The 26492-nt window shown below is 45.0% G+C and overlaps 1 protein-coding gene across 4 annotated transcripts in view; it reads right to left on the reverse strand.

Annotated features, from left to right (window-relative positions):
• Positions 1-8756: 8756 nt before the first annotated feature.
• The window catches only part of RIOK1 (RIO kinase 1), a 29311-nt gene continuing 11575 nt past the window's right edge, over positions 8757-26492 (reverse strand). For 3 of the 4 annotated variants that reach the window (XM_082638480.1, XM_082638478.1, XM_082638481.1), the window contains exons 7-17: positions 25855-25967; positions 25665-25745; positions 24501-24587; positions 23955-24092; positions 23435-23538; positions 23122-23228; positions 20358-20423; positions 19449-19568; positions 18561-18614; positions 16375-16527; positions 8757-15310 (exon numbers count right to left, since the gene is read on the reverse strand). In XM_082638480.1, coding sequence (XP_082494606.1) covers positions 15200-15310; positions 16375-16527; positions 18561-18614; positions 19449-19568; positions 20358-20423; positions 23122-23228; positions 23435-23538; positions 23955-24092; positions 24501-24587; positions 25665-25745; positions 25855-25967 — 1134 coding nt within the window. In that variant the 3' untranslated portion in view covers positions 8757-15199. The remainder of the gene's footprint in view (positions 15311-16374; positions 16528-18560; positions 18615-19448; positions 19569-20357; positions 20424-23121; positions 23229-23434; positions 23539-23954; positions 24093-24500; positions 24588-25664; positions 25746-25854; positions 25968-26492) is intronic. The other variant, XM_082638479.1, reaches the window with a different exon arrangement.

Raw genomic sequence — 26492 nt, forward strand, 5'->3', positions numbered from 1 at the left:
TGCTGGCAATTCTAAGCAATGTGACTGATAAAATTCTGCTGGTCTTTTGCCTACCAAGTAACCCTGTCCTCTTGTGATCCTTTTTTTCCATTGTCATAAGTGAAAATATGTATGATCTTTAAAGTTTTATCAATTAAAAAGAGAGAGAGAGACCTGAAATCTGTCCATAATGAATTAATACTACCTCTCCTTGACCTTCCTTGGCCTGCTTTGAAAAGATCCTTAAGATAAAATAGAGATAAGAGAATTATGCATTCATCGAAATGTAATTTTGTGTGTGTGTGTGTGTGTGTGTGTGTGTGTGTGTGTTACGCGGGCCTCTCACTGCTGTGGCCTCTCCCGTGCGGAGCACAGGCTCCAGACGCGCAGGCTCAGCATCCATGGCTCATGGGCCCAGCCGCTCCGTGGCATGTGGGATCTTCCCGGACTGGGGCACGAACCCATGTCCCCTACGTCGCCAGGCGGACTCTCAACCACTGCGCCACCAGGGAAGCCCGAAATGTAATTTTTTATTTCCTTTTCTCGTAGGGTCTCACACCAAAGAAAAAAAAGATCTCCAGGCCATCTCTGCTGTTTGTATATCCTTCATTAAGCAAACAGTTCTGTTAGAATCTGAGATGCAGTTCTGGGTAAAGATACATGATGAGCACACACAACTCATTTCATTCCTCCTGAAGTGCTAAAAACCAAAGAAACAAAACCGGCACATGGCCAGGGAGAATGAGAGAGGAGGCAAAATAAAACCTTGGAAGCTGGAAAACAGATGGACAGTGGTAAGTGACTTTGCTGACCTGACAAGACTGAGTAACCAACGGAGGAAGCTGAGAACAGCTTGACTTACAGCCCAGGATCCTTAAACGATGCGGGGAATGGCAGTACCAGGGGTCCCAGGAGCCAGCAGTAAAGGAGGTGTGACTTTCCTCCTCGGGAGGGGGAGGATGAAAGCTGTTTAAGAAGCAGTTAGATCCACGGATCCCCTCCCCCACTCCACGACTGCACCTCCCCCATGGCAACAGCGGGGAGGTCTATTGCCAGGGGAAGGTGAAGGAGAGGCTCTCTGGACCGGGGGACACCAGGCACAGTTAGGGGTCAGGAGACTGTACTGAGGGCAGAGGATGGCTTGAACGTTCACACACTGAGGGATGAAGCAATCAAAGCTCCCCCCTTGCGCGAGGCTTCCGGATGCTGGCAGCCAGTGTGTGTGTGTTTTATTCCATAAGAAAGCAGTAACATTAAGGGCAGTAGCTATAGTATACATCTTGTATATCTCTCAATAGCATATCATCAGTAGGTTTAGAATAATATTCAATTCAGAAAAAAAAAAGAGGGAGAGAGAGAATGAACTACATGGTTAGTGTTGATTTTCACTGACTTTCTATTTATTTGCAGGGAGATTCGTTTGATGGGGGCATGGATGTCAGAAAGAGAATCCAAGGTATGCAAATCTCTGTCTATTGTAAAAATGTATTGCCCGCTCTCAAACCTCTGTTGGGACCTCAGACTGGACTTTGTGTGGTCAAGGCCTCCCCAAGAATGGAGCTTGAAAGATCGTAAACCAGAGCAAGGAGGGCTCTGGATGGTGTTTCATTCAGCTGTTTACATTTCCTACTTCAAAAACCCAACCACCACACAACCCAGAACAGACGCACAGATGCCTAAGAGGCCTGTGAGCAGCTGCGTGGCCTGCGGAGGCTGGGAAGTAGCCCCAGAGCAGCCCAGACACTCATGTGGGAGGGACAGTCAAGCTGCCGCAGCCGGACTGTCGTCCTCAGAACCAGAGCAGGGCTGACCGTCACATCCAGAACTTTCCTCCTTCCTCTGGTCTTCTTGGAATTGTGTGTGGCAGAGAGCATCTAAAACCCCTCCAAGAAAGATCCTTACGGGCCATGGGAAAGTGGATCCTGTTTCTACATCCAGGGTATAGAGTCTACGACAGCCCCGCCGCCCGGAGCTGGGGATGACAAAATGGGCCTCGGCCAGGAGGGGCCTCAAAGCTCTTCCCACTGCCTGGTCCCCCTCATCTTTCTTGCCTGCTTCAAGGAGATGGTCTGAAGGAGGGGAGCTCCACCACGAAGAGCAGCCGGAGAGGACAGACAACCAAATCCCAGACGGCCTGATCCTCACCCACCTCCATCCACCTAGCGGGCAACCCTAGCTATGTCGGGCTGGCCTCTGTCTGCAGGTTCTGCTATTGGGAACGTCCACAGACACTGGCCTCGCACATTCCTAAAAGGCCAGATGGATCCTGCACCACCCCCGTCCACGAGCACTGGGTGACCTTCTTCATTGTCCTCTATCTTCTGGGGACGCATGGGTTTCCATCACGTGCAGGCAATGCTCACGCTGCCTCAGTGTGATGCAGCTCCGGCCAGCATCCAGCTCCACTGGCCTCAGGCAGCCTCACCCACACCCAGCCTCGAACAGCTGTATCCAAAGCACCCCTAATGTGTCTACTCGGATTCTTCTCCCCCTCAATCCTCATGGTTTGGACAACAGACTCCTCTGCATGCTGGGATGCTGATACTGGCTGGCAACGTGCCTAGCATAAGGTGGTTGGACCAGGACAGCCCACTGAGGCTGGGTGGGGCCTCCCTTGGGCTTGAAGATAGAAGCAGCTGAAATTTCATACCCCAAATACAACCATCCGGAGATCTTTTCTGTTACTTGCCTTCCTGTAGGGGCTTGCCCTTTCTTTGTTACAAAAATGTTTTCCCATTGTTAAGATCTTTGAAGGATTGTTTTCTTTTTTTCCTGGACTCCTAACAAGCCCATTCAAGTCAAGAGAGCTAGATTTCCATCTCTGTGACACCTTGAGAAACTGCCTCATCCTGGAGAACTGTCCCCAGAGAACCTGCTCTCTGTTCCCTGAGCCCAGACTCCAGAGGCAGGAGGATTTCAGCCCCCTCTGGGTCATCCCAGGGCCTCAGAACCATGCCCCGAGGTCAAAGGTATTTCAGAGAGATGCTGGGAGAGTGAATCCAGCTAATGGCCAAGACTGCTCACTGCTTTTCTGGCCACTTTCTTCCCTGGCGAGCACAGGCTAAAAGCAGCAAACAAAGCAGACTCGTTCATAAACTGGGGAAGAAGCAGCAAAGCTCCTGCAGGAGGGGACAGAGAAATCCTAACCAGAGTGGGCCTCCAGGTGAAAGCAAGGGCCACCGGCTTTCCACTTTCCACTAAGTGGGGTAACTAGATGCTCCATAGGCTGCCATGAAGCTAAAACCAACCAAACCAAACAAAAAGCAGCCAAAAAGCAAAACCAGAAAAACGACCATCCCCCAAATCAACCCACAGCTCTACTGCAGAAAATCCTAATTACAACATGGCCAGCCTGCCCAGAGACACTCGGGCCCCAGGGGGCGGGGAGTCCAGTGCTCAGCTGATCTCACAGCCTCAGCCCCAGCCCTGCCCCTGGGGTGAGCACGCACCCCTTCACCTAGCTGGGAAGGCCGGCCTCTCCTGCTCAGGTGCTAGGGTGGGTGCCAAACCAGCACCACCTGAGCCTCCCAAGCATCAGGCAGAGACCCCAGGCCCCAAAACAGGGAGCGGTTTTCTACCAGGATGAGGCCGACTCCGCCCACCCTTTTAAGCTAGGGCGGGGCTGGCACAAGTGAAACTGCCCAGTCTGGGAGTTTGGCTTTCGGACTCCTCCACCCTCCCCTTTCTACCCATCTCTGCACTTCCCACCTCACCCCTCCGGCAGTCCCCTGCCCTCCGCCCCGTTGAGGCTCCTTCCGCGGAAATCCACCACGTACGTTTGGTCCTCATCTGCTCCTTGTCCAGTAATTTGCTTCTAACTAGATTCCCCTCCCGCATCCCCCGCCCTCTGGCTGGCCAGGGATCGAACCCGTGCCCCCTGCAGTGAAGGGCGGAGTCCTAACCACTGGACCGCCAGGGAATGCCCACCCCTCATCTGCTCCTAAAACCCTATTCCAACCTGTTGGTGGTGAAGGTCATTTTTTCCTCACTTCTCCAAGGGCCGTCCATGGACTTAGACCACTCGCTCTGGAACTCTCCGCTTTCAAGTTCCCAGTTACCCTGTTGGTAAAATAAAACGTATTCCTTCTGGAAGAGAGAAACGGAGCAAGAAAGTGACACTGCGAGGGAACTTGCCTTAGCATTTCCTCGAATTCTTAGGGGGAACCAATATTAATTGAGTACCAGGCTCGTTTCAGATGAAGGAGCGAGTTCAGAAAGTTTGGTTTGCCCAAGTTTGTCCAACTAGCAAATAGTGGAGGTGGAATTTGAAACTGACTTCAAATGCCAACCAGGTGGAATGTGAAGTCAGGCTGTCTGACTGGCCAGTTCAGTGCTTAGACCTTAGCAATCACCCTCGTTAAGGAGATGAGACACAAGGGCTTATGTCAAATGACTTTTCCAAGCCCAACACACGAGGAAATTCAGCCAGGCAACAAGTGTATCAGCCTATAGGTTGTTGCTGTATTCACTTCTCCCTTCCTCCAAACGGCTTTGTTCCTTTTAGCGATAGTATTGAATGTGCTGTTTACTAAAGACCATTTAACAGTTCTTCATAGACAGGGTTAAGTTATAAATAAAAAGGAGTAGCAGATCCCGGACTAAATTTCAGGGTTTCTTCATTCAAATCTGGGACTTTCTCAGTTAGGACACACGGGCTCCTACTAACACCTGCATACATATGAACAAAACTGTAAATGAAACCGGTATCCCACTGGTATAATGGCAGTCCTGATACAATGTTATAACTTGATGTGAGCCATCCCAGTACAGTCAGCATTCTCTAAGAAAAAGTCTTTAGCCTCTGTCCTTCATCTTATGTGGAACGGCACCTATTAGGAACCAAATGGGAATAATAGCCAATACTTATATTTTAGAAACATTTAGTGTGTGCTAAATGACTTGTCTGCATTAAATCTCATTTAATCCTTACTGCAATATAATGGACACTGTTATTCTGCAGTTTACAAGCAATAATCCTGCTACACTATCCTCACTAGCAACTGACTTTAAAATAAAATATGATTATGATGGTCCTGATGTGGACCAAGGAAACCTCGGGTTATACGTGAGGCACCACTTCTTAGAGTATCGATATTACTTGATGATAATTTAAAACTTTTCCCCAAAGTTCTTAACAGAAATTTATTATGAATGCAAAACTCACATGGATTTTGTCTTTTAAGTTAAAATCTCTTAAGCTTTAAGACATTCAAAAAAAAAGGCCTGCCTGGAAGTGGAGTGGAAGGCATCCTGGGGCCATGTTCTTCTGTCTCGGTGAATCCCTTTCGGTAGGAAAGTTTGAGGAGCAAACCAACAAGCGCACAAAATTCTGTGGGGAAAAAACAAGTATTTAACGTCTCCTCTTTAAAATTAATTAATTAATTAATTAAATTTTGGCTGCGTTGTGTCTTCGTTGCTGTGCACGGGCTTTCTCTAGTTGCGGCGGGCGGGGGCTGCTCTTTGATGCGGTGCGCGGGCTTCTCGTTGCAGTGGCTTCTCTTGTTGTGGAGCACGGGCTCTAGGCACACGGGCTTCAGTAGTTGTGGCATGCGGGCTCAGTAGCTGTGGCTCGCAGCCTCTAGAGCTCAGGCTCCGTAGTTGTGGCGCACGGGATTAGTTGCTCCGTGGCATCTGGGATCTTCCTGGACCAGGGCTCAAACCCTTGTCCCCTGCATTGGCAGGCGGATTCTTAACCACTGCACCACCAGGGAAGTCCTAATGTCTCCTTTTACTTGTTTATTTTTAAAAAGCCCTATTGTCCCTCATACACCGTATATACGATCTGTATTTAAGCCAATTAGAATGGCAATTTTGCCCTCAGAAATATATTTTTGAATGTGAAGTATTAAAACTCTCTTGTAGAAGATGGGTTGAGATAGATTCTGGGGGAAATCTTGCTCATTCCTTCCTTTGTTTGTTGCTCTGTCCTATACACCACATATTCACATATGTCATTTAAAATTTTCTACCCCACAAGAAAAGTAAACATAGGTGAAATTAATTCTAATTGATTTTATTTGACCCAATACATGCAGAATATTATTATTCCAACAAGAAATCAATATCAAAAAATTACAGTTACTTTATATATATATATTATTTTCATACTAAGTCTTCAAAATCCAGTGTGTATTTTACACTCTCAGTCCAGACTAGCACCATTGCAAAAACTTGACCGTCACATGTGGCCCGTGGATACTACGTGGAGAGTGCAGCTCAAGAACGATCACAGGCTTCATCTCCCCGATGTCATCGTTTCACAGATGAGGAAACTGAGGCCCAGAAAGATGAAGTGAGCGTCACAAGTTAATAACAGGTCAGATTTCCAGTCTAAGGCTCTTTAGGAATCTTTCTGTGTGTGGTTGATATTCTTTGCTTCAAGTATGTGTCTAAGTTTAAAGTAAAATGAACAACTCCTGATTGAATGAATTACAACTTCTAGGAAATGTTATCGAGGAGCTTTTTCTTCAGGAGCTCTTGCAAAGGATTAATTTAAACATCAACCACCAAACATGCACCTGCTGTCATAAGGATCCATTCATTTAAGCCTTTAAGGAGAAGGTAAAGACATGAACTTGACTAGTCTTATGCCTCCTGTGCAATCAATAGTCCACGGGCCATTCCTGCAGCTCACAGGACATTAATGATAAGAACTTAGGCAAATATCTCCCTCCAGAGGCGCAAAAATTATTGCAGGACAATGAACAGAATTCCCATCGTTAAATTCAAATGGCACACGGTAAAAAAAATAAAATTGCCTTATGAGACTATGATACAGGTGAAAAGCAAACCTGGCCTGTGGGATATAACTGGCACCTTAAACCCACTTATTGTATTTTAATAAACAAACTGTTTTAAGAGATGTAATTCTAACCTGGTCCTTTGGCCTCTGAAGGGCCTTTTCTAAATCATTGATATACTACTTTTTTTTTCACTCTGTCAGTTGTTTTATTAATTTTATATAAAGCCAGAAATCATAATCAGAAATAGATAACACACAGTGTGCAGTATCCATGAGAAAAACATGAAACTTCTTTGAGCACGAAATTTGAGGCCTTTGGTCATCCATAAAACTACAGCACTTTGTTTAGCAATATCCAGGACTCCTGTAAAACACAATTTCTTTTCTTTTCTTTTTAACAATCAATGGCTGTTATTTATTTGCCCTCACACGTGCTTTCTTTATTTTTCATTCTGTATTCCTCTTCAAGCCTTCATCTGAGACCCCTTTCCTTCTCTCTGAAAATGTTTTTTTTTTTTTTTTTCATGCCACGCCTCGCAGCTTGCGGGATGTTAGTTCCCCGACCAGGGATTAAACCCAGGCTCTGGCAGAGAAAGCGCCAAGTCCCAACCACAGGATGGCCAGGGAAGTCCCAAAAATACCTACTGGCAACTCCTTTCAATAAGAGGCATCTGTGCTACACTTTTTTTTTTTTAATTTATTATTTTTTATATTTATTTTTGGCTGTATTGGGTCTTCGTTGCTGCATGCGGGCTTTTCTCTAGTTGTGGTGAGCGGGGGCTACTCTTCGTTGCGGTGTGCGGGCTTCTCATTGCAGTGGCTTCTCCCGTTGCGGAGCATAGGCTCCAGGCATGCAGGCTTCAGTAGTTGTGGCATACAGGCTCAGTAGTTGTGGCTCGCAGGCTCCAGAGCACAGGCTCAGCAGTTGTGGCGCACGGGCTTAGCTGCTCCGCGGCATGTGGGATCCTCCCGGACTAGGGCTCGAACCCGTGTCTCCTGCATTGGCAGGCAGATTCTTAACCACTGAGCCGCCAGGGAAGTCCATGCTACATGTTTAAAGATAACAGAATTGTAAAGGAGAAATTTGATGGCTATCTGGTCCCATTCCCACAATCCACAGACGAGAAATCTTCCCCCAATGGAAAGTGCCTTATCCATTCCTGCAACTTGCCCCGGCTAGCCTTGACCACGTTCACGTGCCCAGCAGCAGGAGGGAGGCTCCCAACATCACCGTCAATATTGGTATCATTTACTGAAAAACCAGGTTGGGCCAGACCAGGCACCTACTGACAATCATGCCCACCCCTGGGGCTGGGGTCCTGTTTTATGCCCTGTTGATGGTGCTTCACTGTGGGAGTTGGTCAGCTTCTCAAGGAAGCAGAGGCCTAGTTCAAACTCAGAACCATCCCTTGAGGAGGAGGTCAAGATGGCAGAGTAGGAAGTGGAGCCCACCTCCCCCCCACAAATACATCAAAAATACATCTGTATCTGGAACAGTTCTCACAGACCACCACCAGAACCATCTCTTAAGATCAACTTATTTTCAAAACTTTCAGTCCATATTTGGGGAGAGTTGGCAAGATGTGTGACTATAAGCCTAGGCTTATATCAGGTCTCCCATTCTCCTACATTATGGTGATTTGGGATTGAATAACTCATCAGTCGATCCACTGTTGCCCAGGCACTTTGGATAGCAGTCAAATGGTCTCACGTGGTCAAAGTCAAAACAACAATCCAGTTTAAAATGCACCTGTTCAAAAAAAATAAAAAATAAAAAAATAAAATGCACCTGTTCCATTGGCTGGAGAGCTGTGCTGATGCCGAGGGTCTGAGGACAGAAGACTGTGCAGTGGCAGCACTGTAGCCCCCAGGCGTAGGTCAGTCACCTTACCGTGGGCGCCCCTGGTCACTGAAGGGAAGGCTAGAGGGCACAAGTCAATGCACATCAACCCCTAGTCTTCATATTTATCATCATGGGGGGGGGTGGGGTGTGTATCCAATTGATGTCACAGCCACCTTTAAGAAACACAACGTATTATTCCCTTAAATATTTATTGAGCATTTATGGTATTTTAGACACAATTCTAGGTGCTGGGATACAAAACTGAACAAAGATAAAAATCCCTGCCCCTGTGGAGCTTACATTCTAGGAAGAGGTTGGGAGGTGAGGGAAGACACACAATACGTATGAGAAAATTCAGCATGTAAGTACAGGCAGAGCTCGGACATACTGTGGGCTCGGCTACAGACCACCAAATAAAGCGAGTAGCGCAATAAAGCAAGTCACGTGGATTTTTTGGTTTCCCAGTGCATAAAAAAGTGATGTTTATACCAGACTGTAGTCTGTAAGTGTGCAATAGCATTGTGTCTAAAAAAAGTGATTAAAAAAGCCCTTATTGCTAAAAAAAGTTAACCATCATCTGAGTTGTCAGCGAGATGTAATCTTTTTGCTGGTAGAGGGTTTCAAAGATTTTGAGAACTATCAAAATATGTAACAGAGTCACAAAGTGAGCAAATGCTGTTGGAAAAATGGCACAGACAGACGTGCTCAACAGAGGGTTGCCACAAACCTTCAATCTGTAAAAACCGCAATTATCTGTGAAGCGCAATAAAACGAGGTCTACCTGTAAGTTAGTTAGAGGAGCTTTAGAAAAACGATGCAGAGCAAAGGTAATAAGGTGTGTGGGGGCCTTAGTTAAGGGGGCAGACTGCAAATCCAGACAGAGTGGTTAGGACAGGTCACCGAGAAGGTGACATATGTTAAAACAAGGGTCAGGCTTGGCAGCACTAAAACTTGTCAGCATTTGTTCAATATACAAGCTCTCGAACTGCCTACAAAAGGCATTTCAAGTGACATTGCCGAGCTGGGCCAGTACCAGAAGCCATCGGAGTTCTACCTAGAGCTACTTCTTTGGCCCAGATGATTAAACCTTGATGCCTGGGCAAAAAAAGTTTCTTAAGAATAACGAGTAGGGCTTCCTGGGTGGCGCAGTGGTTGAGAGTCCACCTGCCAATGCAGGGGACACGGGTTCGTGCCCCAGTCCGGGAAGATCCCACATGCCGCGGAGCGGCTGGGCCCGTGAGCCATGGCCGCTGAGCCTGCGCGTCCGGAGCCTGTGCTCCGCAACGGGAGAGGCCACGACAGTGAGAGGCCCGTGTACCGCAAAAACAAACAAACAAACAAAAGAATAACAAGTAAAATAAAAATATAGATACTTGCGTAACACAGTCCTACTATGTGACAAGCCCTGTTTTAAACACTTAATATATTTACTTCGACTCAGTAAAAAAAAAACACCCTTTTTTCTTACAGAAATTGTTACAGAGAGAGAAGAGTAAAATAAATCCCTACATACCCATTACTCTGCTTTAGCAACTACTGACCTCCTGCTATTTCTGCTTCATCCACCACTTTCCTTTAGGAGTCGGTCAAGGATGGAGAATTTTGAAACAATCGCAGGCATTCTATCCATCTCACCCATAAAGACTTCAGTCCACACTCTGAGAGAACCATTTTTAAAAATACCACTATCACACCCAGTAAAATTAACAATCCCTTACTATCATCTAACACCTCCTCCATTTTTAGTTTTCCCTATTTGTCTAAAAAGAAACCCCCAAACAGTCCATCGTTTTACAGTTGGTTTGATCTAATCAGGATCCAAGTGAAATCCACAGCATTGGGAAATGTCTCCTGGACCTCTTTATCATAGCTCTCCCTCTTCTTCCCCCCCCCACCTTATTCTGAATTCGGTTGACTGTATCCTCCCAGCATCATTTATCCTGTTCCTGTGAGCTGTATACTTTGTAAACTGCTGATTACAGCTGGCGGCTACACGGGTTGAGGTTCACCATTTCTGGGGGGAGGCAAGATACTTTCTAGGTTCTGTGAACCTCTTCTCACATCACTGCAGGAACACCAAGGGGTCGGACTGCTCCATCTTGAATGACTGAGTCCAGGTTCACCAGCCTGATCCAGCCCTTGCCAAGCTCCCTGTGGCTCTCCTGTGTCCTTCACAAGAAGTCCATGAGGCAGGCACTACTCTTTATCTCCATGTGCTTGTGGCATCTGCCTACTTAATGGGGTCAGGTCCTAAGACCCAGAAGCATCCAACCCCACAACGGGGCTTTTCCTACTCTTCTCCATCCCAAAACACTCCCCGCAGTGCCGTCGGGAACCCAGGTGGGGTCAGACACCAGCAAAAAGCCTCGTATCCTCAGCGTCTCCTCTGAGGGTTCCCCTCTCCTTGCCCCATTTAAACCCTGGCTCTCCGGAGGGCACTGACGTCGTCCGACACCACTCACCTCCCCCCAACATTACAGGCGTCCACGTCACCCCTCTCCCAGCCCACTGAAGATTCAGGCATGTCACTCACTGACACTCTAAAACTAGGCCCTGTCCCAACACAGATGGTCCTTCCAAAACCCTGGCCTCAGTTCCTTGACCTAAGCCTCTGATGCTCCCCTATGCAGCCACTCACACCCACGGCTGTAGCACAGATGCTACCCTCAAGGGCAACCCCCATGCGTACTTTCAACAGCCCATCCTCTGCCTGCCCGCCTCTCCAGCTGCTGCACTTGGACCCCAAGGACCCACCACTTTTTCACTGACAAGTTTATGACTCCAAGACAGCTATGCAGAAAATGTGTAAAGGTTAAAGTTTCACCCCGAGATGATTAAGTTGCTCGGCCTTAAAGTTATTCAGGTGCATTGATAAGAGGGTAGAAAGCTCTCAGAGAGCTAGAAATAGCTGCGCTCACACACGGATGATGCCCTTGCCATTCTGGGAAAGAAGGAGAGAGAAAGGATTTTGTGGGTGTGTGGCTATTCCAGGCGGTACGAGGGCCACCTCCTCACGACCGCGGCCTGCCAGCAGTCAAAGCAGGATGTGGAGTGACACAGAAAATGAAGGAAAGCCGAAAACCAAAAATTCCACGAGTTCAAGCCTTCATTCTCCAAGTTCAAGCCCAGAGCTTCCCACAGCACTACCAACCGCGACTAAGATCTCTCGAGAACACAGACGCAAGAAAGGTATCTTTTCCTTCGGAAACTAGCTTAAATGATTTCAGACACAACACTATAATTTCCCTGGAGCACTAAAATAAAAGCCCTGATGTCCAAGGTAACACAAACCCAAAGGATATGGAAGTTAAAAACTCCAACCAAAATGGATTAGGAATGTAATAACCTAATCCAATTCAAGAGACAGAACACGGAGAGCTCTTGTTTTACGATCACCAAAGGTTGAAAATCTTAGCCATTTGATGTGGTCACAGGAAATCTTCACAGGAGACCACACCTTGACCATACCAGCAGACCATACCTGCTGATTCATGTGACCCTTTCATCATCAAAAAGTAAACCCCAGAAGTCAAATCAAGCTCTGAATGAATGTTCCTGGTCTTTATTTATATGTGTATAAACAACTAAAAATTAGAAAATCTGTCAAGCTCTTGAAAACCAAAAGGATTTTTAGAAATGTCAACATTCAGAGCCCATGACATTTGAGATGTCCTTCAAGTGAATTTTTACCAGCTTCTAGAAGAACTTCTTCATCTCTTCATTTTGAGCCAAAAGGTTAATGAAATCAGCCACAAAACAGGATAGGCCTGCAACCAAGAAACAAGCTGCTTGCACAGAAGTCAGCAGAAACCCATGAAAAGGAGAGCTCTTCTCCAAGTCTTAGTACCAAACTACAAAGTTCTTCAACCGATTGAGTCCATCTTCATCAAGGAGTAGAGAAAGCTGAAGAAAAAGTGATGTCAGCCCCAAACATGGATTCGCATTTGATCAGACCTAGGCAGCCAGCTGCCACTGTGCCCACCTCTTCACTCCAAGGCCAGGCTCAAATGCTGGAGCTCCTGGGCCAGGCAAAGTTCTGTTCCTAAACTGCTTCATCAAAGGAAGACTAAGTAGAGCCGCAGAGGAAATGGCTGTGATTTCATGCTTCAACAAAGTCATCCAGATTCCTCACAGTAAACTTTTAGAAACACCTGCATTTTTGAAGGGATTAGAAAATCAACAAAATGGGACAGAAAACCAGATACATCAACAACTGACAAAATCATGTCCCAGCCTTTGGATCAAGAGACCCCAAAGCTCATCTCTCCCAATGGAAAGTCACTGCACAACCAATAATCCAGGGACACTAAAACCTGTCAAGTGCTCAAAATTCTATTGCAGTCAAAGCCAGAAAGTAGCCCTGTTAAGTTTGCCTACAAAGAGGCTGCTTCTTCCAGACCTCCTGGCAAGAAACAAACAAGGGAAACGGTTTCAGACTAGTTTGGCAAGAATGCTACCAGTGGTTCCCACTCAGCCACAGCTACAGCCCAGAATCCAGACGGGGAAACAGCCACATCAGCAAGCTGTCAGAAAAAGGCTCCTCCAATTAGAATCCCCTACAGTCCCAAATCCTGGCACGTCACAAGCCACTTCCTCCTGGCAGCAGGTCATGAGTGTCCATCCTGCCGACACCACTTTTGCCCAGTGAAACTGAATCCAAGCCTAGTGATTTCATTCGATTCACCAAAGATGGCACTGCGGAGCCCAACCACCTGATTCAAACACGCCTGGCTGGAGGTAAGACCCAACCCACGAGAGAATTGGGGGGTCCTGAAGATGAATCCCTCAAGGTGTACTGGATTGCTCAGCCTCCTTTTTTGTTTTCTCTTTGGTTGTGTTAACTGTAGAATATTTTAGAGGACATACAATTGTGTTTCACTGAAATTATACTTCATATTTTGAACTTTGTTCAAGTCAGGAAGAGAGGCTATTATGAACATAATAAATTTGACTTAAAAGCTCAATTGACCCTGCCCCTCCTTCAATAACAAACAAGCAGGTGCAAGCTTCAGTTTAAGGGAAACTAGGTTTATCTATGGAAATTGCCTTTGCTTCAAGGACTAAAATCGGCATTTCTCATGGCACATCCAGTTCACCGTGCCTGCTTTACCTAGAATCCAACCGCTTCTCTCCATGTCCACTGCTACCATCCTGGACCGAGCCTCCATCATCTGTAGCGTGGGTTACCACGGTACATACCCAGCCGCCTGTCCACCCCCACTCATCTCCTAGTCCATTCTCCCTGGAAGCCCCAGGGATCACGACCCTTTCAAAACAGAAGTCAGATTACACCATTCCTCTGCTCAAAACCTTCCAGGAACATACCACCACCTGATCTAAGCTGCTACTTCCCGCTGTGATTATGATGCTCTAGCTCTCTGTTTCTGGAACATTTCAGACACACTTCTGCCTCAGGGCCTTTGCACTTGCTGTTTGCTTTGCCTGGAATGCTCTTCTCTCCCGACATGCACATGACTCACATCCTTCAAGTATTTGCCCAAATATGGCCTCTCAGCGTGGCCTGTTTTAAACCTGCACTCTCCCACCGCCCCAGGCATTCTCTTCTCTACATTATTTCTTCCCCTCTCCCGGAATATATTGCCTGCTGATAGACTGTTTTGTACTTGTTTAATGCCTTGTCTTCCTATTAAAACGCAAACCAGCTAAAGGTAGTAACTTCTGTCTGCTTTATCCAGTAGACCCGCCCCTCCCTCAATAACCCACTGACTTTCAAACAAGCAGGTACAAGCTTCGGTTTAAGGGAAACTAGGTTTATCTATGGAAATTGCTTTGGATTTACTGCTGTATCCTCACACCTAAAATACTCAAATATTTGATGAATGAATGAACAGGTCTCATAGTTGAACGTGAAATAGCTTATAAACCAGGAGGTCCTAGCTCAAAAAAGAATATGAAAGATGAAGACTAACTTATTGTAAACAATCATCAATACACATAGAACAAAGTTGCGATGAACGATTATATCAACTGAATTCTCTAAATCAGTGAAACCCCCTTTTATAGAAACTGTGGCCTTATAATCAAATGATTTCAGATGGGTCTTTGGCACGTACAAAGCAAAAACAATTTGCCCAAGTTTGCCCAAAGTGCCTTTTAAACAGTTATGATGCTTCAAAAACCACACTGCAGGAGAAAATATATACAAAAGTAAAACTGTATAAAGTTCTTCATTAAAATAGTAGCTTAGGGCTTCCCTGGTGGCGCAGTGGTTGAGAGTCCGCCTGCCAATGCAGGGGACACGGGTTCGTGCCCCGGTCCGGGAAGATCCCACATGCCGCAGAGTGGCTGGGCCCGTGAGCCATGGCCGCTGAGCCTGTGCGTCTGGAGCCTGTGCTCTGCAACGGGAGAGGCCACAACAGTGAGAGGCCCGCGTACCGCAAAAAAAAAAAAAAAAAAAAGTAGCTTAAACAATCCTCTATCAATACCATAAAGAGATAAGGACTAGACCTAAACACTAGAGCTTAGAGCTTTTTACATGATTACATGAAAACACGTGAATCCGTCCACATGGACATTGTAGTAATAACCATTCAGTTAAAATCAATAACCCATCCTCCAGATGCAGCTCAGAGAGCAGGTGATGGGAAATTACTGTACATCATACAGTTCTGGTTCTATCTGCCCCTTTTCGTCTTGGCTGTCTTCTCCTTTCTTTTTTTCACATGTTTAGGAACTTTGTTTTTTCTTTTCTCTCTCTGGGCTTCCTTGACCATCTTTTTTCTTTCCTGTAAAAACAAAAACAAAAAGTAAAAAAATTTGCAAATTTAATTCATTCTGAGTATTCATATTATTACAACTAAATTTTTAAAACAAATTAATTAATTTATTTTTGGCTGCGCTGGGTCTTTGTTGCTGCGTGTGGGCTTTCTCTAGTTGTGGTGAGCGGGGGCTACTCTTCATTGAGGTGTGCGGGCTTCTCACTGCGGTGGCTTCTCTTGTTGCAGAGCACGGGCTCTAGGTGCGTGGGCTCCAGTAGTTGTGGCACATGGACTCTAGAGCGCAGGCTCAGTAGTTGTGGCGCACGGGCTTAGCTGCTCGGAGGCATGTGGGATCTTCGCAGACCAGGGCTCGAACCTGTGTCCCCTGCATTGGCAGGTGGATTCTTAACCACTGCACCACCAGGGAAGCCCCACAACTAAATTTTAAAATATATGTAAAAAGATAAAAAGTGAGCATCACAGAAAAAAAAATTGAAAATGATAATGGTTTGGTGGTAGAATTTGGGATGAAAATTATCTTTAAGATTTCTTAATAGAAATTTGAAGATAGCCAAAGAGAATGTGTGCTAGGGAGTTGGGTATCTCTCAGAATTCTTGGAACCCTCACTCTATAAGGTTTAAAGGATCAGGCTAAGACTAAAGAATAACAGTTAGCCATCATGGATTGTTTCATCAGGAGCATCTCTTATGTCCACAGCCAGGAGTGGAAGAAACAGAGATTCTGCAAACAGGGAGCTGGGCTGTAACACCCCTGAAATGGTTCTTTGGTATTTCACCATAGGGCAACCCAGCATCATTTGTTCTTCAAGTGTATGACAATCACTTTTCATCAGTGCACTGAAACTAGTGTGCCCTCTCTCTAGGCAGTGCCCAAGGAGCTCCTAGTAGAAGCCCAATCTCTAGCTGATGTCACCACCAAAAGCAAAGCTCCCGCTTGGGAACTAAAACTTCAGGTGGAGGGACTTACTGACCAATGTGTTCAGCAACTGTGATCCAGACACCTGAGCAGAGAGCCCTGAGGGGCTGCGCTGTCGTACTGACAAACAAGGGGAGGTAAGTTCGCGGCTAACCTTTTTATCGACTTCGAGGTCAGCGGCGGGCTTCCGGGAGCAGGCAGTGTCTCCCTGCTCCGCAGAGTCTGTGTCAGAACACTGAGAGCTCCTGGCATCTTCTGAATCAGAATGAGTCTTTTCCTTAACTTGACTTTCCAGGAGTGCAGGGACCTTGAAAATATCACAGGACCATGTTATTCTAAACCAGTCAGTTATCCATTGGTATTAAATGTGTTAATGCCAAAAATCAGATATCATCAGCCTTACAGACAGACTTTGAAAAATGACATCCTGTATTGAAACATCAAAACGATGGAATCAATGTCAGGGAGGACGCCTGAAGTAGCCGTTCCAGGACGGCTCAAGGACGTACCCAAACACAGGGACTGGGGCTTCACTGGGTGACCTAGATCAACAACAGGACTGTTCTACCTCCTGCAGGAAATCAGGAGGATTGAGCCGGGATTTGGAAAGATACAAAATACGGTGCAGTGGTTGAGAGTCCGCCTGCCGATGCAGGGGACACGGGTTCGTGCCCCAGTCCGGGAAGACCCTACATGCCACGGAGCGGCTGGGCCCATGAGCCATGGCCGCTGAGCCTGCGCGTCCGGAGCCTGTGCTCCGCAACGGGAGAGGCCACAACAGTGAGAGGCCCGTGTACCGGGAAAAAAAAAAAAAGTGAAGTTATTTAGATAACTTCACAGTGGATTTCCTATGAATTAAATTTCATTTAACACTTTTTAATCCAATCAAGAGGGAAGACAATATTTAAACAAGAGAAACATTCATTTTTTCCCTGAAATTTAGCAGTTTTAAAAATAATTAATTGATTAATTAAATTTTTGGCTGCGTTGGGTCTTTGTTGCGGTGCACGGGCTTCTTATTGCGGTGGCTTCTCTTGTTGTAGAGCACAGGCTCTATGCGCAGAGGCTTCAGTAGTTGTGGCACACGGGCTCAGTAGTTGTGGCTCACGGGCTCTAGAGCCAGGCTCAGTAGTTGTGGCGCACGGGCTTAGCTGCTCTGCGGCATGTGGGATCTTCGCGGACCAGGGCTCGAACCCATGTCCCCTGCATTGGCAGGTGGACTCTTAACCACTGTGCCACCAGAGAAGTCCAAATTTAGCAGTTTTTAAAGCAGGAGGAAGCATTTTTAAAACCACGAGGTTTTCTTTTCATAAGAAAAAAACAGATCTTTAAAACGCGATTGTACAGAAAGGCTTTCCAGCCAGTTATAGCAGAATCTTCCTGCTCTAGAATTCAAAGCACACCTACCCCATCACACCTGCTGCATAAAACCCAGAATTCTCCTAGTCCAATTCTTCCCACAAAAAAAAACCACACTCAATTTTCAGAATGTAAACTGTGATCCTTCATTTTCAAGCCTTTCATTAAGAATATTAAAAGAAGTGGGACTTCCCTGGTGGCCCAGTGATTAAGAATCCACCTTCCAATGCAGGGGACGTGGGTTCAATCCCTGGTCGGGGAACTAAGATCACACATGCCGCGGAGCAACTAAGCCCGTGAGCCACAACTGCTGAGCTCGCGCGCCTCAACTAGAGAGCCCACGTGCCGCAAACTACAGAGCCCACGCTCCCTGGAGCCCACGCCACAACAAAAGATCCCACATGCTGCAACTAAGACCCGAGGTGGCCAAATCAATCGATCAATCATTTAAAAAAAAAAAAAGAATATTAAAAGAAGTAAGAACTACCTTTATTATTGCTTAAATAAGAATCAATCCCTGCCGTTTGAAAATGTAAGACAAAACAAAGTTGCTTTAAGAAAAAAACACTACAGGAATCTGCACTGCGAGACAGCCTGACTAGCCCTTCAACAGCCTGTGCGCTGGGATAAGACCAGATCTCACTGTTGCTTTAAGTTGGTTGTAGAAACATCAACAAGCACATGGTTATTTGTTAATAACTTCACAAATGAAGAACAGGATACAAAAAGAATCGATGCCTCAGCTACAACAACAGAGCAATTCAGGGGCAGAATGAAGAATAAACCATGCATTTCCACATTTCAGTCTCATGGTTAAGAAGAATGAACATAAAAAGGGCATTTCTGAAAATGCCCATGGACTTTGGAAGCATCTGTACTAGTAACATTACCCCACTGTTAATTTAATAATACCTGACATGAAATTTTATATCCTTTGAAAGAGTTTTCAAGTAAATGAACAGAAACACATGTTCTGCATACCTTCTGAACTCCTGACAAATCCTTCTTCAGTCCCGTGACAGTTTGGTATAGAATCTTGAAACCAAAAAGAAAAAAACAAGAATCAACATAAAACTGGACACGGAAGTACACTGCAATACTAAGAAAGAACACTGTGGTCTAAATGATACCTTGTGTGATTAAAAAAAGGTGCCTAACATTTATCTCATGGGACACAGAGAGTGTGTAGCAAGGGTGTGGTTCTCGCCCACAGGCACAGCAGGCATCGGCAGACTCTGGCCCACAGGCCAAATCCGACCTTCGGCCTGGTGGTTTTTAAGGATAAACAGATGCAATCAATTTGATGATAGAAAGCCCTAACTCTGAATCTCAACTAAATGTAATGTTTTCTCCTCCCCCGCAAATAACTCCATTCTTCTCTCATTAGTAGACCTGTATCATGAAAAGTTGTGTGTTTTCAATTATTATTACAGTATTTTTAATTTCATCAAAAATTTGGGGGAAGCCTTTTCTCTCTTGTTATATAACCACCCACATAATAGCCTCAATTTGCTTCTTGGCCTGCGAAGCCTTAAATACTTACTGTCTGGCCCTTAAGCAGAAAAAAAGTTTCCAGACTCTGAAACATATGTGTTAGTGGAGCTAGTCTAATAACCATTTATAGCCTAGACTTCTATACAAATCTTCCTTTTCCTGCAATTACAGTCTGTTGGACTCACTCAGGTGTGTCATTTCCTTTCACAAAGACCAGAGGATTGATTCCCTTTACAAGCAATGTGTGCAGAGGGTTTGCTAATGTGAAGGGAATGAGCCGTCGCACTAGCTTAGAGGCCAACACTCAAGACGGCAGGTCTGGGCCGGCAGCTTCCCGCGGTGAGCTTACTTGCTGAAGACAAACCAGCGACTCACGTTGTCCTGCTGGGCGCTCATGGCCATGTCCTCTTCCTTCAATTTCATCATTATGTCCATATCCCTCTCATAATTCTTCACTTCATTCAAGGTTCTAGGAATATAAGCTCGCTTAAACACCTAACAGACGCAGAGGAAAAGTAAAATGGAGACTTATTCACATACTCCTCCCGTGCACTCAGCATCCTCACCCCATCGAGTCACAGCGGAATTTATCACCATTGTCACCCTCACTGCTGATATATGGTTACCCTTAGAATAACACTTCTCTCCCCTCGTCTGTATTCCATAAGTCTGTCTGATGGGAGAGAAAGGAGTTGCTGTGAGCAAACACTGCCTGCCTATGCCTAACAAAGGAAGAGGTTCTTTCATGGGAGCATCATCTACCCTGTGCCACAGCTGATGTATATGGGGTACCTTATATTCACCCATCACACCACACACGATAGCTGTGAGAATTATTATTATTTTTTAAAAGCCTACTATGCATCACCTTCACAAAAAAATATACTGACTCCTAAGATTTTTTAAAAGTCTTCCTTTTTACCAAACATGAGTCTTTAAAATCTACAGTGTTACTGAAAGCAACATTTAAATCACTTAAAAATTCACATTAGCAAACTAAAACAGGCTCTTCCTTCTTGAATCACGTCCTCCAAGGGGTTCTGTAAAAATGTTCTCCACGCAGGACAAGGGGCTAACAGGTCACTGAGTGGAAGGATGTAATGGGATGTAAGTTACACAGCCTCGTGCAGCTGAATCGTGTAACATGTTACGGCTCAAGGAAATATCATCATTAAAAAAAACTGCTTATCTATTATAATTAAGATCATGCCCCAGCAATATAAAAAAAAAAAGACCTCAAGACACAAGTGTTTCCTAAGTCAGTAAACAGATAATACATCTTACCTCTTCATCCACATGATCTTGGCTGGACCTTTCCTCCTTGGTCCTTTGAGATGCTATTTCCATGGCCTTGGATAGAAAACAAAAATCACTCTCCTTTACATTCAACCCACAGAAGACACATCCATTCCCCAATTTCAGTGGAAAGCTGTTCTCGTCTCTCTGGGTACCACCCCTTCACTCTCCGTGTCCTCCAGGGGTACAGGTTAGCTCTCCACGGTAGAACTCACCAAAAAGGCTGCCATCGAACCCAGAAGTTAACAGTATAAATCAAGCTCGTCTAGCCTCAGGGCATCCCTAGACTCTTCCTCAAGAGCAATACTGCTTTGACTAATTTTTAAACGATTAACAAAAATATTTATTAAAGGAAAACTGACACCGAAAGAATGAAAGAACCATTCCTCGATTCTTGAGCTGTCCACGAAGGGGATCACAGAGCAGCAGGAGGGCCTCTCACCTTGAGCCCATGGCTCTAACGCTGCCGCATGACAGACCCCCGAAGAAAGCTCTCTGAGCAAATGATGACTGACACTAAGAAGGTGACAAAGATTCTATAGATTCTTTGGGCTTGTAAAACTTAAGATTTGTTCTCTAACCTATTTAGAATACATAGAGGAAAGCAAACAGCAGTGGTACTAGAGTTTTTTAAGTTCACACACTAAAATTAGTGCTAAAGAGTTTAAGAAGGGGGCTTCCCTGGTGGTGCAGTGGTTGAGAATCTGCCTGCCAATGCAGGGGACACGGGTTCATGCCCCGGCCCGGGAAGATCCCACATGCCGCGGAGCGGCTGGGCCCATGAGCCATGGCCGCTGAGCCTGTGCATCTGGAGCCTGTGCTCCGCAACAGGAGAGGTCGCGATAGTGAGAGGTCCGTGCATCGCGATGAAGAGTGGCCCCCGCTTGCCGCAACTAGAGAAAGCCCTCGCACAGAAACAAAGACCCAACACGGTCAAAAATAAAATAGTAAATAAATAAATAAATTAAAAAAAATTATATAAAAAGAAAATTATGTTTAAAAATAAGTTTAAGAATAAAACTGATGTGATATTTACTTATTCAATTAACGTGATTATTTCCTCCGTGCCAGGTACTGACTAGCTACCAGTGATACAGAATAAAACTCTTGTCCCTTAAGAGTTCATAGCCTAGCAGAGGGTGACAGAATTAAAAAGAACTTGATGTGATAAGAAGGATACAGTGTGACTACTTCCGTTACAAAGTTAGATAATATAGAAAATATACCTATGGAAACAATGATTTCTGCCTGATTTCTCCTCGAGAGCTTTCTGAATTGAGCTTTGAAGTTCCCTAGGCAGAGCAAGATGAGCAAAGGTAGAAATGGGAAGGCATTCCAGGGAAAGGGGAGAGTGTGAAAAGGTGGGATGAACCTGAACACCTGTTCAGGGGCCATGTGTTCAGTATTCTACGATTGCGAGGCAACAAAAGTAAAAACAGATAAACTGGACATCAAAACTAAAAACCTCTGTGCATCCAAGGGTGTGGTCCAGAGTGAAAAGGCAGTCCATGGAACGGGAGAAAACATTTGCAAATCATATATCTGACAAGGGGTTAAGGATCTCCTAAATATATAAAGAACTTCTATAATTCAACAACAAAAAAATAATCTAATTAAAAAATGGGCAGACCTGAATAGACATTTCTCCAAAGACATACAAATGGCCAACAAGCACATGAAAAGATGCTCAACATCACTAATCATTAGGAAAATGTCAATCATAATTGCAAGACCCCACCTCCCACCCATCAGCTACTCAAAAAACAAAACAAAAAATAAAACCAGAAAATAACGAGTGTTGGTGAGGATGTAAGAACGTGGAGAAACTGGAACCCATGCAGCCTGCTGGTGACAGTGTAAAATGGTGCAGCCACTAGGGAAAATGGTATGGCGGTTCCTCAAAAACTAAAAGTAGAATGACCATATGATCCAGCAATCCCACTTGCAGGTGTACACCCAGAAGAACCGAAAGCAGGGCCTTGAAGAGATATTTGCACACCCATGTTCACAGCAGCGTCATTCACAACAGCCAAAATGTGGACGCAACCCAAGTACACATCAAGGGATGAACAGATAAACAAAATGTGGTCTCTACACACAATGGAAGATTATTCAACCTTCAAAAGGAAGGAAATCCGGCGTCAGGCTACACCATGGATGAACCTTCAGGGCATTATGCTCAGTGAAATAAGTCAGCCAAAAAAAGACAAATACTGTATGATTCCACTTATACGAGGTACCTAGAGTAGGTGTCATACACATAAAGCAGAAGGGGCTTGGGAAAGGGAGGGACTGCAAGTCAGTGTTTAATGGGGACAGAATTCGTTTTACAAGATGCAAAAAGTTCCACGGATGGATGGTGGTAATAGATACACAACAGCGTACTTAATGCCACTGAACCATACACTTAAAAATGGTTAAAATGGTAAATTTTATGCTGTGTATATTTTACCACAATTTAAAAAGTTCTGTGATGCAGAAAGAGAAACAAGAGAAAGGAATTAATGACCAAAAGCTAACAGGTTTCTTACTATACATTCAGAAATTTGACAGCCTGTGTATCTTGCTGATGGTTAAAGTCAAGAAACCTGGCTTTACCATCGGCTTTTTACTACAGCTTGATTCCCCACCTCTGAATTCAGGAGACAGTCTCGGAAGCTGTCACAATGAACAAAAGCCACGCCTAGCCCTGAGTCCCTCAGAAGTGCAATCACTACCGCCGTCTGTTACTCCCGTCCTGGCCCCACCTCACCTTTGCCAGATACACGTCCACGTTCTCGTGGGTAACTGACGGATCCGTGACGAATTCAAAGAGTTCTCGCACAGTCATCACGGCGACCCCGTGCTTCAGAAAGAAATCTGTCACAGGAAGACATTCGTGAGAGCTTTGCGAGGGAAGGGGTTGTTAATCCAACCCCTTCATAGAGAAACAAAGAGATAAAAATACCCCACGACCTACACTGGTGTCAGTATCACTGCATCAAACGATTTAGCCCCAAGATTCTCTATCAACGGTTTAACAGAGTGAGAAAACAAGTTGGGGGACAACCCCAGTGTCCACTCACCGTTGACGTTGGCGCAGTCCTTCCTCAAGAACTCCAAGGCATGCGGGTGGTCGTGCTCCACAGACTGAGAAACATCAATGATGCACACACCTCCGCCCTGGTACCTGCGGGCCAGGCGCGCCGGGGGTGAGCTGCACGCTGCCTCCAGGCTGGCATGAGGGCTGGGCACGCGGGGCTAGGGCACACCACGGCTCGCCCACACTCTTGTTTAAACATTTCTACTTTAGTAGCAATGGAAATAACTAATAAAATGAATGAGGTGGGTAAGGAGAAGAGCCGCTTTGACTAACAAGAGATGAAAACAGAAAATTTCCGAAGTCCTTTAGCTCTGCTAATGATCAGAGTGGTCAATTCTGTGACTAAGGCTACCAAAGGCAGGGAACACATCCTATCCTGTGACCTTGTGGAAGCCAACTCTACAACTGGGGAATTTAGCAGGACTTCTTGGACGGGGATTTAGTTCATTTCCCCAAAGGACACGAGGTGACGGCTGGGAGGTGCGCGTGGGCCACACACTCACAGCATGTTGAATTCACTGAGATCCGCGTGCACGAGCCTGGCGTCCTGGTACATTCTCCTCATGTACTCGATCACCTGCGCATACAACTCTCGAGCCTTGGATTCTGATAACTGGACGTTTTTCAAGAGCGGCGCTGGTCTTGAACAAAAATAAAGTGAACAACTCAGATAAACGGACCCAGAACAAGTCTCCTTGCTTCCTAATTCCCATTCTTTTCTTCTACCAATCATCACTGAACAATGTGCTTCGCTCCAGAGATACGGTTCTATCCATAAAAAGCTGTCCATAAACAGATGCTTTCCCAGCTGATTGTATGAGACATTCCCCAAAAAACAAGGTGAGCTTTGTTATTCTGAAGCATTTTGGGACTTAAAAACAGTTGAACAAATTAGAAACTCTATGCACTAATACAGTGGGAAAGATTCATTAAAAATATTACAAGACGCAAGGAGCTATTTAAGTGGGAAATATTCACATGTTGGATAATTCAAAGCACTTAAAAATACAGTTCTGGGCGTGTAATTATTAGGCCTCCTACACACTCACATGTCGTCTTTGCCGATGAAACTCATGACGAGAACATGACTTCGCAGCAGGATAGGTTCTGGGCACGGGATCTCTGCTGTGTTTAGCCTGTGATATGGAAACAGATAAACGGACAAATGAAAAGCTGAAACAAATCATCTAAAGCACCTCATCTAAACTAACTTACAATAGCTGCAGTGCACAAGACTAACAGTGCTGTGAGCAAACAGCAGCCAGGCCTCTCGACTGTATTATTTTATTTCATAAACTCTGAGGCACCCGTGATTTTAAGCGGCACCGTTACACGTCACCAAGAATGGCAAAACGCCAGCAATTCGACTATGACATCCCATAGCCTCCATGGCATAGTTCAATGCCAGAGATGTCAAACTGTGAAGAAATGGGCGCCTTAGAACCGATGACATACAGCAGATATGTTTGCAATTATCTTTTGAGTTGATCAGTGTCAACAATAACGAATAAAAATAGTGGACTCATAGCCAGCGGCTAACTGAGCATAAGAAGACTTCAGAAGGACTTTCAAAACAAGGGAACCTGGCTGAATACTACTAAAGTATCCAACGTATAGCACCTATGTATAGCATATAAAAAGTTAAAAGATATTTGAAAGGGAGAAAAAACCTTCCAATTTAAAACTTCGATTGAGGAAACTTGATCTCAGATGCCTTTACTTGATACAAAGGTGCCAATGCAAACAAAGAATATATAAATGTGTCCAAAATGGGACTGAAGAAGAGGAAACTACGATAAAGAGCTTAGGGCCTAACAAAATTGTCTAAAACCCCAACACCTATAAAAAAAATGACACATTATTCTCACCACCTGATTGTGTCACTTCCCTGCTTCAAATCCCGTAACGGCTCTTTATCATCCTCAGTATAAATTCTAAACCTTTTCACATGGCTCCCAAAGCTTTTCACATGACCCAGCCTTGCAGAATAAATGTGAGTCGGGGCAAAATTCTCCTGTAATGGGTTCGTAAAACAGGAGAGAGAAGGTAGCTCCTATTTGCTTGGAAATGCGTTTCCTCTGCTCACCTCTGCAGATCTAATGGAGCTCTACGAGACCCTATCTTTGGACAGAACCACACCAGGACCTACTGAGAGGAAAGCTCTGAGGCTGACATGCAGACACAGCACAGACAGCCCCCCCCCAGACAGTCACCTGATTAAGTTCCTCATTTCCTTTTCCGCCCACGTTTTCACCATTTTTCTGGGGTTGCCTTTACAGTAGCCATGACGAAACCTTGAATGAGAAAAATATTTGCTATTTCAATCATTCCATTATTCTAGTTTTTATTTTTAGGATATAGAAATCAAGTCACCTGGGGAAAAAAAAACAAACCTGAGCTCACCTGAATTCCCCACTGACATACTTATCCCGGTCTTTGAACAGCAAAATAGAAGTTTTATAAATTTTGATTGCCCTGCTCTCTCCATTTGTTGTGCGAGCATGATAGACATTAGCCTGTTTTAAGTCAAAAACAAAGAAAATTAAGTTGGTGTGAAATAACTATATGTAGTATTTTACTTTTGCAATCTATTTGAGTCTATCCTCAAAGGTTAAAAAAAAAAGTCAAGTGAACTGAAATTCTGTGCATAAGGAACACTATCCTCTTTTGAACATGTGAATTAAAATATAAAACATCACTCCAAAAGGCACAGTAAGTATACCTCCAACTTACATGTATAGTAAAGGCCAATTTAAACACACGTGAGACAGACACAGAAAACAAACTTACGGTTACCAAAGGGGAAAGGTGAGGAAGAGGGGGATAAATTAGGAATTAGGGATTAACAGATACACACGACTATATATAAAACAGATAACCAACAAGGACCTACTGTAGGGCACAAGGAACTCTACGCTATATTTTTAATACCCTATATGGGGAAAGAAACTGAAAAAGTATATATATAAAAATATATATAGGGCTTCCCTGGTGGCGCAGTGGTTGAGAGTCCGCCTGCCGATGCAGGGGACACGGGTTCG

The sequence above is a fragment of the Mesoplodon mirus genome (assembly GCF_964341445.2).
Source record: "Mesoplodon mirus genome assembly, chromosome: 12".
Lineage (NCBI taxonomy): Eukaryota > Metazoa > Chordata > Mammalia > Artiodactyla > Ziphiidae > Mesoplodon > Mesoplodon mirus.